The following is a 15,597-nucleotide window of genomic DNA, read 5'->3' as shown; positions in this document are numbered from 1 at the left end:
AAATGTAAAGTATGTAACTTACCAAGATTGCCAGCTCCTTTCATTTTCAGTACTCTTTACTACAATAGCCATTCAACATCTGTGGTACAAAATATTTTTTTCATCACTTCACATCTCATTATGAAATACATTAGATCTTACTGTATTTCAAAGACCTTCTTTCTATGTAATTGACAACATTGAAATTATCCTGTAACATTTTTGGTGTTTCTGTCTTCAACCTCTTTGCTACATTTCCCTGTTAATGATACAGTCATGATTTTTTCATGTCTAAGCTTACCTTATAGCCTTCCGTTCTCCCCCTTACCTTTTTCCCTTCCCCCCACCCTCATTCTCTTTCATCTTCCTCTATCCCTTCCCCCACTTCTTTCCTTTCCCAGTTAAAAGCAGATGTTGCTTCATTGTCGCTTTCAGTAGAATTTACATATTTTTCTAAAAGCTCTTTTTCTAAAAAAGCTATTTGTGCCCTGCCCAGTATGGCTCAGTTGGTTGAGCATAGTCCCGTGCACCTAAAGGTTGCCAGTTTGATTCCCGGTCAAGACACACACCCAGGTTTTGGGTTTGATCCCTGATTTGAGGTGCATGCAGGAGGCTACTTATCAGTGTTTCTCTCTCCTATCTGTGTTTCTCTCTCTCATTCTCCCTTCCTCTCTCTAAAAAATCAATAAAAACATAATATATTTCTTAAAAAGCCATTTGCTTATGAGAATACATCTTCTCTACTCACCAAAGAGTAGTTCTTCATAAATTTCATTTTTGAAAGAGAATCTAATAAATACTATAAACTTGGATATCTTAGAAACATCTGTACTTAAGTTCAGCTATATAGAAAACTTTCTACCTAGTATAATGTACTTGAATACTTGTTTTTTTCAACTTCTCAATAGTGGTGGTGTTTTTAATCATTTGCCAACAGTGTGTTGTTTTCTTGGCATATTCTCTATGTATTAATTTAGCCATTTTTATCATAAGAAAATGAAATATTTCTCCAGTGATACAGAACTTGGCCTTTGAAAGACCCTGTAAATATTTATCAGTACACTTACTTGAAATAATCTGTATCTTTAAGCTTTATGAAGTGTTGATTGTTTCAATGACTTGAAAAATATTGATGAGAAAAATCTAGAGGTTCATTTTCACATCTTGCAAATCTTCACTTATATGATTACTATAACAGCCTAGGACAAGATTTTTGATCAGCATCAGGGCATGTAAGTTCACAATTCAGATAGTTTTTTGGTAATTTAAGAATATTTTGGCTTTTTTCATATTTGATTCCATTGCCATTGTTGTTACTTCATAGTATTGTTGATAAAGAGCTCATCTAAGGCCCTAGTCATTTGGTTCAGTGGTTAGAGCTTTGGCCTAGGAAAAAGATTAAAAAAAAAAAAGAGCTCAGAAGAGAAGTGTAAGTTCTGCCGTTTTCCTGTTTATTTTTGCTTGTATTTTTCAAACTACGGTTTCTTTGAAGGAATTTATGTAATTTTCTTATCTTTTCTGTGATGGATAGTTTAGTTTAGTTAGATATTATCTTTAAATCCACTAAAGTTAGACATACACTGACATTAAGCCCGTGGAACCTAAGGTTCTACCGGGTAAAGGCTAGTAGAGGAATGAGGGTTCCACTGTTTGCCCCTTTCACATTGTCTCACACTTGACTGCCTGATATTTTGAGTGAGGGAGGAGGCAGTGTCAACCCATAAATTAAATGTCTCTGTCTCTTGGAGTGTCTTGTGTGTGTGCCCCAATTTAAAGGTTACTTTTCTACAGAAACAAGTACCGTGGATCAAGTTGAGGTGTAATGTTCTGAGAAAGCCTATACTGGTAAAAGAGGTAGTTGAAGAATTCTTTGTTGTGTGCGGCATAACAAAGGGGCCATATGAGAGATCCAAAAGTAGAAATATTCTGGAGTTCTTTATTAATTTTTTTTCAGTTAAGCATGGATGCTTCATTTTCTTAAGTAATCATTATTAAATAACCTTCACCATCCTTCCTTGAGATAAAATCATTATTTTTCTCAATCTACAAGTGAGTTTAATTTTGTTAGAAACTTTTTTTTTTTAAGAATAGTTTTTTTAGACGGAGAGGAAGGGATAGAGAGAGAGGAACATCAATGTGAGAGTGAAACATTAATCGGCTGCCTTCTGTACAGCCCCTACCAGGGATTGAGCTCAAAACCCAGGCATGTGCCCTGATCAGGAATCGAACCAACAACCTTTTGGTACACGGGACGAACGCCCAACGAATGTTATGAAATTTTCAATAGTGAATTATCATTACATTTCTGCAATAAAATCTTGAGTCTTGTATGTGAGTGTTTAAGATATGTTGTTTTTTTCTAGTATTTATATATGTATATATAGTGTTTTTTAACTGCAATTTTAATGGAGTTTGTCAGAGTTTTGCTAGATTAGTTTTCAGGGAGCTTCTAATATTTTTCTGCAATTGGAAACATTTTACATAGCAGTGGAAATGTCTGTTTTTTGAAAGTTTGAAATAACTCACAATTTATTTTTCTGTTTTTAAAATTGTTTACATTATGAACTACACATACAACAAAGGCTTAATACACACAAGTTTACACCAAAAGAAGAAAATAATAAAACTCTACTAATACCTTTGAAGCCCTTTATGTTTGTTTTTATATATATAAACCCTCACCCGAGGACATGTTTATTGATTTTATAGAGAGGGCAAGGAAGAGAGAGAAACATCAATTGGTTGTCTACCTGTACACACCCTGACCGGGGATCTAACCCACAACCTTTCTATGTATGAAAGAACACTCTGACTAACGGAGCCACCCAGCCAGGGCTTTTTTTTCTTCTTTTTTTTAAATGCATTTCTCTCCTGAGGTGTAATTTCTCACTCATTTTCTAGGTGATAGTTATTGTCTGGCTTTTCTTTGCGGTTTTACTACAACCTTGCCTATTGATAAATATATTTAAATTTCTTTTACTTGTTTATGACATATATATATATATATATATATATATATATATATACACACATAAATGGAATCATAATGTATTCTTCTGAAATGATTTTTTTACTTAACAGTTTGTTGTTGATTGCAATTTGTATCAATCCACATTAGTTTATTTTTCACTGCCATATAAGATTTCATTCTATGCATATGTCACCGTGTTTTATTTATGCTATCATTTGTGAATATGTCAGTTTCTAGTTTTATCTAGGGTATATGCGTAAGAGTATAATTGCTACATCAAAAGGTATTCTTGCTTTTCTCCTTTTCTTTGTATATTATGTACATTAATGTTTTTATTTCCCTACAGTGATATGGAAAGTAATGATTCAGATTTTAATTTTGCTGTTAAACATGAAGAAAATTAGAAACATTGCCAAGAATCAATTTTCCTTAATATTAACTGTGAGAATAAACTATTTTGTTAATGCTTCCTGTATAAATAACACAGTGTACAGTTTTAATTCTTTTTACTACACTGCCTTCTCTTTTTCTCATTTTTGTGGAAAGTTCTTGAACTTCATAATAGGAGTATCATTTTCAAATTATTTTGGTAGTTTTACATTTCCTTTATGTTCTCCTTTTGTAATTACCAATGACATTTGCATTCTCTTTTGTGGTATAACAGTTACAGTTGAGACTAATAATCTGAGTTTAAATAGTCTCTGTGCACATCATCAATTATCTATTTTAACCATTCCTTAATTTTGATTCATCTGTCAATTAGAGTACTTATTTGACTGTTGTTGTTTTTCTAAAGAGGTATGTGGCTTTATTTTTTCTGAGTCATTACATATCTGAAAATGAATTTCTGTTTTCTTACTTGAGCAGCATGATTGGGTACAGGTTTCTAATAAAAGGAAATATTCAAAACTCTGATATTTGTTTTATTATCATCTAGCAATTAATTTTGAAGAGAAGTCAAGCTTAGTTCAACTGTTGTATGTAACTTATGGAGAGTGGGGGCAGTTCTACCTACTTTCTTTCTTAGAAAAAAATTTAAGTTGCATTGTAGTTAGAGAATGTGCCCTATGAAATAGTTAATCCTTAATTTATTGTCATTTTCTGTGTGAATTGATATACGATCAGTTTTATAATTTTCATGGAGATTTGAAAAAAATCACTGTATGTCTAATAAATTAATCTTATTGGTGATTATATTCAAATCTTATATAATCTAATTTGTTGTTTTTTTGCGTACCGAATCTGTTTGATACAGCAAGAGGTTAAAATTTCTTACATTCATAATAATACTAACCATATTATTTAATGCTGTTTTGAATGGACACCCCCCCCCCCACACACACACACACACATTGTTTTGGTCACACTTAAGCTTTTTAATTGAAAAATGCCATTTAAAGCAATTTCTATATTATATGCCAACTTTACTATTTGTCTTTATCCTTTAAGTCTGTGACCTGTGGCATAGAATCTACCACAAAATAAATTAATGCAAGTTGAAGGAAAAGAAGATATAACTCATCCCGCCTGAATCTGTTTCTAATGTTGAACTTGGAAAACTAATTTTCTTTGGTTGCCTGATGAGAGAGTTACTGCCATCTAGATTTCACTATTTTACCAATCTTAAGTTAAATATATAGCATACTAGGCAGATTACTGTAAGAGCTCAGTAAATACTTGTTTGATTAATATTATTAACTATTCAAAGTGATGTTATTGACTTCAAGAAGAAAGAGAAATGTGCAGTCTACCATTTGTAGTTTAATGAGTGAACACAATATAATCTATCAGTGTGTAAACTCAAGGTCATGATAGAGACTTAGACTTTAAATTTAATTTTGTAGTTTAGCTGTTTTTTCTTGTCCGTTATAATGTTTTAGTTTTTAGAAGTATAACTCTGGCTCTTGCCAGTGTGGGTCAGCAGTTAGAGCATCGGCCTGAGCACCAAAAGGTCAAGGGTTCAGTTCTTGTTCAAGGGCACGTACCTAGGTTGCAGGTTAGATCCCCTGCCCCAGTAGGGACATGTGCAGGAGGCAACCAATTGATGTGTCTCTCTCACATCGATGTTTCTCTCTCTCTCACACCCTCTCTCTCTTTCACTCCCTCTCCCTCCCTCCTTTCCACTCTGTAAAAAAATCAATGGAGAAAATATCCTCGAGTAAGGATTAACAACAACAAAAAAAGTATAACTCTAAAACAACATAAAAAGACTATTTATAAAGAGCGACGAGATCAGAACTGGATGTGAAAACCTTAGTTGAACTAAGAAAGATTTAGTCTCAGTTGGAAATATTTAATCATGACAATGAGAACAAATACTGGCCCTCAAGCCAGGGAAATAAAAATTTCACAAATCATAACAATTTGCCTAAACCATAAATTTTTGAGGATTAGAATTGTGTAAAGAATCTGCTTGGAGGAATAAGGTTAGAATGTTCCAAGGGACCAGAAGTCTCATATTTTTTAAAACCTTATGAAGATTTTGATTATAAAGGGTTTTATGTATATAATATATACTATTTATTATGTGTATATAGTACTTGTGTTGCTGTTAGTCACTCCATATTACTTAGGCTCCATTTGGGGTGTACTGGGAGGGAAAAATATTATATTGTCTTTTTTTTACTAGTTATGTTGTTTTCTCCCTCAGCTGTAATAAAAAACAAATTTTAAATCTGTGTTCAATTATGAGTAACAAATTTATAAAGAGCATCTTAAAAATAATATTAGTGTAAGATTTTGATTTTAAAATTCTACATCTTATTATTTTTGTCATGTTTGACTAAAATTTATTTAATAAAGATTATCTTTAGTTTGTTTTTAACCATTGCACAGTGAGTTCAATCAATTCTGAAAGATTGTACTATCTGAAATACTTCTATCATTATTATTGCCTGAATGACTTCATGTGATCCCTCACTTTCAGAAAATGTGTCACATAATTTTTGAGCAGCTATTTTTGTCTAAATTATATATACTGTTCTTTTTATGATACCTGTATTAGAAATTCAAAAAGAATAGGTCTGATTTCTTTACCTGCTTAAGTCTGTACTGGGTATGTACTGGAGAGAGACTGCCTTTTAATCATCCTTTCATTTTATATCTGCTGTGGGACACCCCCGGGATCAGGATGAAATGTGTGAAACTGCATACTCTCCTCAGTGCTCCTGGATAATATCTGTGTATATGTCCCTGCTTTAGTATGCTGTAGCTCTGACAGTAAAGAAAAGTGTTAGATTCATTAGCTATCAAGCTGCCAGCTAGAAAAGAGTTCCTTGCTCTAATTGAGCTTATATGGAGAACTTGGAAAGAATGGAAAGGGTGGTTTAATTTTTTTCCAGGTTTCAAAGATGTGAATTATTGTGCCTTGTGAAACTAAAATGGGGAAATGAGGAATTTTAATGATTTTTCATGTCCTTAGTTTTTATACTTGTAAAGTTTTAGCTTCCGTTCACCCCACCTTGAAAGTTAAGGTTTGATACTAAAAAGAAAATAATTCTTCTGAGATCATCATCCTATGTGTTCATTGATACACCCCTCCCTCATCTCAGCTATCTGTAACTAAAAAAGCAAATATCTGGGTAACTCTAGGACTTTTAAAATAGCTACTGCCCGGCCGGGCGTGGCTCACCGGTTGAGCGTCGACCTGGGATCCAGGTGATTGGGGTTCGTTCGATTCCCGGTCAGGGCACATGGCCAGGTTGCGGCCTCAATCAATGACTTTCTCATAATCGGTGTTTCTATCTCTCCCTCTCCTTTCCTCTCTCTGAAATCAATAAAGATATATTTTAAAAAAATAAAATAAAATAGCTACTAATGGACTTAGTACCAGCCTGGATCAGGAATGGTAGAAGGATTGATCTGTAAAATAACCACATCTAGAACTTTTCCATGATAAATACAAGAAATTATATTAATCAACTTATTTGTGAATTACTGTAACAACTTTGTTAGTTACAGTGTTGTCTTTGACAGAGGTTTGACCAGTTGTTTCCCCATTTTAAAATTTTACTTGAGAAATTATTATAAACTGGCAGGTGATGATAAATTGTTAATTTTGAAATTTAATTCTAATTAATATTAGGAAGATGATCATTACTCAGAAACGGTAATGCAGTGGGGGATATGAGAACAATCTCATAAATTGGTTAAAATGTATTAGGCACATGAATTTTGGATGAGAAGTTGGCTGTATTGCTTTTTAAAATGAACATTTCATTTCCAATGCTTATTCCAAAATTAACAAGTACACAGATTAGGCTTATTGATGCATTATCTGTAATAACAAAAAACAAAACTGAAAATAGTTAAATATATCTCTAGAGATTTAGTTAAATTATGATATATCAATACAATTAAGTATTATACAGCTGTTTAAAAAGACTGAATCAGTACTGTATGTATTGACATGCTTAGTTCTCTGAAATATGTTGTTAAATAAAAATATGCACAGCCTGGATAGAAGGCTCAGTGGGTTGGAGCACCATCTTTTACACCAAACAGTTTCAGGTTCGATTCTGGTGAGGGTACATACCTGGGTTGCGGGTGTGGTCCCGTCAGGGCGTGTGCAGGAGGCAACCAACTGATTGATGTTTCTCTCATCAGTGTTTTTCTCTCTCTCTAAAATCAATAAAAACATATCCTCAGATGAGGATTTAAAAATATATGCACAGAAAGTATATAGACATATACATGTGAACCTGTGTTTCTCTCTGATGAGTGAGGTTCGGGAGGCCAAGGGTTAAAGAATCTTCTCATTTTTACTTGGTTTTTATAATGACCATGTGTAAGGGTGCAGATGCTAAAGGCAACTGGTCCATGTTTCTCTCTCACATCATTGTTTCTCTTTCTCCCTCTCCTTTCCTTTCTCTAAAAGTCAGTTTTTAAAAAACCACTTTTAGAATCATTGTATTGAGTTTGCAGTATTATTTCTGAAGTGACTATTCAACCAATTATAAGAGGTTTGTAGTATCCTAATATATATTTTTTTAATTTAGGGCCTCTAGAAAAGGAAAACATATATGTGGTAGGAGTTTGTTTTTTTTTTAAAAAAAAGGTATATATATTTGTTTTTAAATCTCTACTGTGCTCTTTTTCTGTTTCAGTTACCTAGAAAAGTACGAGAAAGTTCATCATTTTGGGGAGGATGATGATGAAGTACCACCAGGCAATCCAAAGCCACAGCTTCCTATTGGTGCAATTCCATCTTCCTACAATTACCAGCAACACAGTGTATCAGGTAAATATTGTTGGAAATTGACAGGGCATAGGTCCCACAGTTTTGAATTAAGAAAATAAACATCATCCAATGAATTAGTCCCTTACTTTGCTCATAAGAACAACTAATTAAAGCCTTAATACAACCTTCAAAGATCAACATCTAATTGGTATCAGGGCCTTTCTGTCATAGGCTGCATAAGATTTTTAGTTATAGCAATTTCTAGACTTGCAAATACCTATCCTTTTAAGCGTTTTTTTCTTACTTCTTTGGCTAATGATCAATTTAAACTTAATAGTTACTAACATGAGAAGAGAAAGATTCTGTTAGGATTTTAGAGAAGTCAAGAATACTTAGATAGCCTCTACTAGATTTTCTACAATTACTGGAATTCCTAACACCAGAATTCCTCAGAAATGTTTCTAACCAACTAATTTCCTGCTGTGGTACCAGGCATTTTTTTTTTCCATTTAAGTCATTCTTATAACAGTTATAGAGGAATCTGCATCTAAAAAGAACAGGACCCAAATTGGAAATAATCAGATTGACAGTCTAATGAAGAGGTTCTTGAGGCAGAGTAGGTGAAGTGGAGGTTCCAGTGTTCAGTGACTCTGGGTTGAGGATGTAATGACTTAGAAGAGAGCTCTGAAGAGATAAACATCTCTTTTGTTTAATCGCCAACATTGGGCCTAAAAAAGATAAAATAATGTCTTTTTCAAGGGTATATTCTTTATAAAATATACAGTGATTTAGCTATTTCTTCTTTGTTAGTGCTAATCCCAATCTCTTACAGTTAATCCTTAAACTCTCATTTGTGCTTTTTATTTGTTTTTTACTGGGTTTTCTTTTTTATAGAAACAGCATCATACAGTAACTTCCTCTTTAAACCTTATAATATATCATGGGCACTCCTCCCTCTAATTTATCCTTTTTAATTGTTGTATATTATTCCTTAGTAAAGATGTACCTTCCTTTTTTTACTTTATTTTTATTGTTAATGCTTGTGCTTTCTGAATTTTATTTTCTATTATCTATTTTCAAAGTTTCTTCCATGTTGAATTTGACTCCATGTTTCTTCCCCAATCAGTAAAAACTGAAGAAACAGAATCTGTGATCTCCTTTAGAAGAGGCTTCATATGATGGTTTTGTATAATTGGGTCCACATGGTGATGAGTGCAAACCAAACCTTGCTTCATTTTTAATGAGTAATCATTATCTCAAGAACCAAAATTAAAGGAAAACATTTTAAGTCGCTGTGTAGAAGATCTTGCTAATAGTTTAAGCTGAAAATAAAATGGGGTGACTTGTTAGGTGATGTTTCCTATAAAAAGGACTAATGACCATTATCTCATTCAGGGATATTATAGAGGGTATTCCTATATTGAATGTGACTGTGCTAATGACCTTTAAGACCATTTTCAGCTTCATAACTCTCTGGTTCCTGTATTATAGTAAAAGCAGAACTGTCCATTATTGTAACTTAGAGTTTGATGTCTGTTACAGATCCTCAAACTGACCCACTTCTGTGTTTGATCTTGTTTAAAAAGAACTTTTCTGGATCTGTTCTCTTTTTCTTCCTCTAATTAAAACAGATTTACTTCAAGAAAGAAGATGTAAAATATTTCTGGTATTTCAGAAGTCTAATGGAAGTCGTCAGTAGAGCTACACAAGTTAAGGGAATGACAGAATTGCTTAATCTGGTGTATAACTCCTTTCTGATATGCTGTCATATGTCTTTCGTTTTTTAGAGGATAATCTGTGTAGTTATGTAACATATTGCATGATTGATAAAATCAGGATTGGAAACTCATGAAAGGAAAGAAACTAGGAATTGGGAATTGCTGGGGAATATCTGACTATAATATATCTAATTCAGACTTAAAAGAGGTAGTGTTTCAGGGCAGCATTTATGAATTTGAAGGTGCTTTTTATTTTTCTAGAAGGAACCACAGCAACATTATGACAGTGTTCTAAAAATTAACGTGATTATCAGTATACAAAACAAATCCTTCATTGATGATTCTTTCGGTGGTTAGAGCATGAGCCTGCCAACTGAAGGGTCCTGGGTTTGATTCCTGCCAAGGGTTAGTACCTGGGTTGCAGGCTCAATCCCTGGCCCTGGTCAGGGCAAGTTCAGGAGGCAACCAACCAATGTGTTTCACATCTAGTCAATACCTGTGTGTGTGTGTGTGTGTGTGTGTGTATTTTAAGTAAACACCAAAGTAGAATTACATATTGTTAGATTAAGAGCCTTTAGGAAATTTTAGTTAAAAACTATAAAAGGTTTGTGTTTATATCTTTGATCATACAGCCTTTCTCTCCTTTTAGGTAAATTTATTTACCTAGAGATACTTACTGTTGATATTAAGAAAAGCTATTCTAAAACAATATTTTGAATAATAAATTTCATTTGGCAATAACCTCCAGGGCATTTGGTATACAGTGTAGTTCTACACATCATTTTCATAATAAATGGAATACTGTACATTGCTATGGAACCAAATTCTCCTTTGAGAATATTGGCTCCTTTAGCCCAATGACTTTAAATGGCAAAAAATTTTGAGCAGATTTTGCTTTGAACTTTAGGATTATTAAACTTTGGCATTAATACATAGTGGTTGTATCATTTATTTGCATAGGCTTTCACATTTTTCCTTGTCGTAAATACCTAATCCCTTGGTTTCCCTCTTTCTCTATTTTTTCCCCCCTTGGTATTGATTTGGATACAGTCAGTTCTGCAGTGTTGTAGAGTAAATTATTAAGGATGTTTTGTTCATCTCCTCTTATATTTTTTAATTAAAATTAAAAATACAATTCTTTTTTAAATTAAAATTGTTTATTTGCAATATCCTTAATAGAAAAATTGTGAAAGGCAAAATTGAAAAATAATTCATTGAAATTAGTAGAACTAGAATTTTAGAGCCAACCATAATTTTAGTGATTATTTAATCCAATCCAATTGTTTTGGTAAAAGCCAAGCACCCTATTCATTTCCATTTTTGGTATTTAAATTTGGGAAAGCTTCATACAGGAAGATTTTTTTTTTTTTTTAGTTGTATTTGAGCAAAAATTTTCCCTTCAATGTTTCGTATTCTAACAGACATTTGCACTACAACTGTCACTGCCAATATCAATGGGAAGAAAGCACTCTGGAACAATTCTCCTTTCCTCTAAACTGAAAACAAGGAGACATGATTGCCTCAGATTAAATTAAGTCTGTCAGCAGTGATCCATTTGTATAAACTTTGAGTGAAAAATGTTGAAAATAAATTTCCAATCCCATTTGAGTATAATATTGTAGCTGTTCAGTCATATCTCCTTGGGTAGGGAAGGGGGAGGCTCTTCAAACCTTATAAGCTTTTTTTTCTACATTATCTTAGGAATCATTACCAAGCCTGATATAATAAAAGAACGTTTTATAATTATCCCATTTATTTATGTATTTTGGGTTGTTTTTTAATTTTTTAAAAAATGTTTATATTTATTTTGTTATGATTGGAGATGTCTTTGGCAAAGTTATTCAGGTAAGGATGTATTGAATTGACTATCTGATGTAGCAGACAGAACAATTCTAAGGTCATATCAAAAGTACTTAAATAAAACTTAACAGACATTGAATGTAGGTTTCAATTTTTTTTGTGTTGAGGGGATTTGTGTAAAAGTTTTGTGGAATCTAAAACCTATTGCTGAGACTTGGGTTCTTATGATCAATTACTGTATGCAGTATAGAAATATCAAAATCTATTCTTATATCCACAGTTTTGTTACTTTTTTCACAGATATTTATTTTCTGGTATTTATGAGATATTTCATTTCAAAATTATTGAAATGAGCAATATGTTATTGTTCATCCTTAAATATGATACAGAATCTGTTCATAGTCATTTATAACTGTATTGTGGTACTTCATTGTTATACTATTGGAGAAATTCCTAGAATATTTTAGAATTGAAGAGGTGTTTCCTCAAATGTCTACATCAGGAAATGAATACATTTCTTACCTACTTGATTTTCTTCTATGGCATGTTGTGGCAATAGATCCCTACTTTGCATTCTAATATTTTTTAAATTCATATGTTTCTGAAATGTTTTATCTAGAAGTAGTTTAACTCTTGTTTTCTTGCTTCTTCCCATTAAACTAGTTATATCTTTATGTGAAAAATGTACTTGGGGTATATGTCTTAGATTATAGCTTTCATGGCCTGAACTACCCCAATTAAGAGTCAGTATTTCTAGAAATATAACATTTTCTATAACATGTATATGTTATGATTAAGCATTAGTGTTCTGTAACTCCATCTTCCCTACCTTCAAATTTTTGAAAGTGTTTTAAATTAATTCTCCTGCAGAAAATTTTAGTTACCTTGGGTTAGGAAAAGAAATTTTAGGACATTTGAACTATAAAGGTAAAAATGTATAAATCAGACTTCATAAAACTAAAATTTCTGCCCTGAAGACACTGTTAAGACAAGCCACTGTCTGGGAAAAAATATTTACAAAACAAATATTAGATAAGTGACTTCGAATATTTAAAACTGACAATATCAGGTGCTGACAAAGATGCAGAGCAACAGGATCTCTGTACATTGGTGGTGGAGAGGCAAGATGTTACAGGCAACATACGCTTTTGTATGACCCAGCAATCTAAGAGAATTTTTTTAAAAAAGTCTTCATGAAGTCCTGTATGTGAATATTTATAGCAACTGTATTCATAAGTATCAAAACTGTAGAGTTCAGATGTCCCTCATCTAGGGAATGGGTAAACAGGTTTTGTTATATCTATACTATAGCAATAAAAAGGAACAAACTAATATACACATCAAAATGGATATTTACCTCAAAAAAATTTTGCTAAATTAAAGAAATTAGACACAAAAGGCTACATACATACTGTATGATTCCATTTATTTGGCATTCTGAAATAAAGTTATAGGAACAGAAAGGAGATTAATGATTGTATATGGGTAGAAGAGGGATTTGACCACAAAGGAGCATAAAGAGAAACTTTCTAGGTGATGGAATTACTATGTCTTTATTGTGGTTGTGGTTAAAAGACTGTATTTATCAAAACTCATGTAGCTATAGAACTAAAAATTATGAATTTTACTATGTTAGGTATGTCATAATAAATCTAACCTAAAAAGGAATAATTCTACAATTAGATAAAGAAGGTAGGCAATATGTCTAAAAACATGATATTGTTAAAAATTTCAAAGGAACCGGTCTCTCTAGCTTTTATAGTATATAAAAGTCAGATTAAGCCCCTTGAAATGCAAGAGTAAAAAGTATAGGTCAATTAAAATAATGACAATAATTGGAAGTCATATCATAGGAGGCATGTGCATTTTTCTATTTTAATACTTTCTGAACAATATAATTTTAACTTGTGAAGTTTAGAAAGTTAAACTCTTAAAAGTTAAACTCTTTAAATTTCCACTTAGTTTATATTCTTAAAAAATTTTTTTAATGTCTTTATTGATTTCAGAGAGAGGAAAGGAGAGGGAGGGAGAGAGAGAATCATCAATGATAAAAGAGTCATTGATCAGCTGTCTCCTGTATGCCCCCCTACTGGGGATCAAGCCTGCAACCCTGGTATGTGCCCTGACCAGGAATGGAACCATGACCTCCTAGTTCAGTGCTCAACCACTGAGCCACACCAGCCGGGCCTCTTAGTTTATATTTTTAAAAGAAAACAAGCTCCTGTCCTGTGTCAGAGGATATTAACAGCAGTGGTTTCTATTCCTTGATAAACTTAAGGTGTTTTTGTCTTTATCTTTGTTAGATTATCTGCGTCAAAGTTATGGGCTATCTATGGACTTCAATTCGCCAAATGATTATAATAAATTGGTGCTTTCACTGTTATCTGGACTCCCAAATGAAGTGGATTTTGCTATTAATGTATGCACTCTCCTATCAAATGAAAGCAAACATGTCATGCAACTTGAAAAAGACCCTAAAATCATCACTTTATTACTTGCTAATGCCGGGGTGTTTGACGACAGTAAGTTTTAAGCTGAACACGTTGAATGATCATTGTATACAGGTGTTAAGAGATTTTTGTAAAAAGTTATTTAAGGAGAAAAGTACTTTTTATTAGTCAATATAATAGCATTCTTTATTTGCTTTTATTAAATGTATTTAAAGTAATGAATGTTTGGATTTTTAACTAAACAGTTTAGAGCGATGCATTTTAAAATTTGCTGCCTAAATAATCAAAATAGGATTTATCAAATATTTCATATCCTTTTTACTTACAGTGTTTATACCTAGGTATAGGTTTTTATAAATCAATTTTTTTTTAATTTTCTGTGAAATTATCTTTTACTAAATCTAGGTTTTCTTCAAACCAAATTGCTCAGTTCTCTAACTGTAGTGTGATAGTTTAGTAGAGATTTAGACAATATCTTTTGAAATCTTTTTTTGCTTGTAGTTTTTCTTTTTTTTTATTTATTCATTTAAAATATGTTTTTATTGATTTCAGGAAGGGAGAGGGAGAGAGAGATAGAAACATCAATGATGAGAGAGAATCATTGATCAGCTGCCTCTAGCATGCCCCCTACTGGCGACTGAGCCTGCAACCCTGGCATGTGCCCTGACTGGGAATCGAACCGTGACCTCCAGGTCCATGGGTCAACGCTCAGCCACTGAGCCATGCCGGCTGGGCTAGTTTTTCATTTTAAAATATCCACGTTAGCTGAACTTAATAATTGCTTTTTGCTTCTCAACCCTCCTACCCCAACACCATTGTCATTTCTTTTTCCAGAGGTATATTCTATTGAAGGATAAGGTATTCACATATATTGAAATTATTTTATCATATAGGAAATATATATATAGCACAGTAGACACAGCCTGAGAATTTCATGTAATATTTTAGAGATTCATGGTTTTTTAAATCTGTAAATAGCAACGTGTTTGCAAATTAGTTTATTTTTCTGCGATTTGATTTGTGTCAAGTTTCAAACATATAGGGATTATCTAAGTAGGATTCCTTAAAATTTAACATGTACTTATTTTATATGAAGGCAATTTTGAAATTATTTTAAACAAAAGTGAGAATTAGTTTCTTACTCTGCCTGAAACTATTCTTATTCTTGGTTACATGGGAAAGGAACAAAGATCAGTACTTCTCATTTTGTATTGTAACTTTCAAGATCTAAATTTGGTGATTTCCATCTCAATTTTATGTTCTTTGATTCCTAATACTTGATATTTTATTATTTTTTAATTTTAGTCTTTAATTACAATTTGCATTCAACACTATTTTTGTATTAGTTATTTTGATATTTTAAAGACATCTTTCAGCATTTAATATTGGAGTTTAAAATTGTTTCACATTTTTAGAAACCTTAAAATGAAGTTTTTAGAAAGATTATTCTCAAACCAGAAAAATTTTTTAAAGACTTACCATTTAATCATTGAATAGGAT

The 15,597-nt window shown here is 32.4% G+C and overlaps 1 protein-coding gene across 1 annotated transcript in view; it reads left to right on the top strand.

Annotated features, from left to right (window-relative positions):
• ARID2 (AT-rich interaction domain 2) overlaps positions 1 to 15,597 on the top strand; it is a 157,696-nt gene that overhangs the window by 73,982 nt on the left and 68,117 nt on the right. The window contains exons 4-5 of the mRNA XM_087814707.1: positions 8,056 to 8,189; positions 13,951 to 14,169. Of these exons, the coding sequence (XP_087670833.1) occupies positions 8,056 to 8,189; positions 13,951 to 14,169 (353 nt within the window). The remainder of the gene's footprint in view (positions 1 to 8,055; positions 8,190 to 13,950; positions 14,170 to 15,597) is intronic.

This window comes from Miniopterus natalensis, chromosome 2, assembly GCF_054644295.1.
Source record: "Miniopterus natalensis isolate mMinNat1 chromosome 2, mMinNat1.hap1, whole genome shotgun sequence".
In the NCBI taxonomy this organism is placed as follows: Eukaryota; Metazoa; Chordata; class Mammalia; order Chiroptera; family Miniopteridae; genus Miniopterus; species Miniopterus natalensis.
This window is presented reverse-complemented; position numbering and strand designations above follow the sequence as displayed.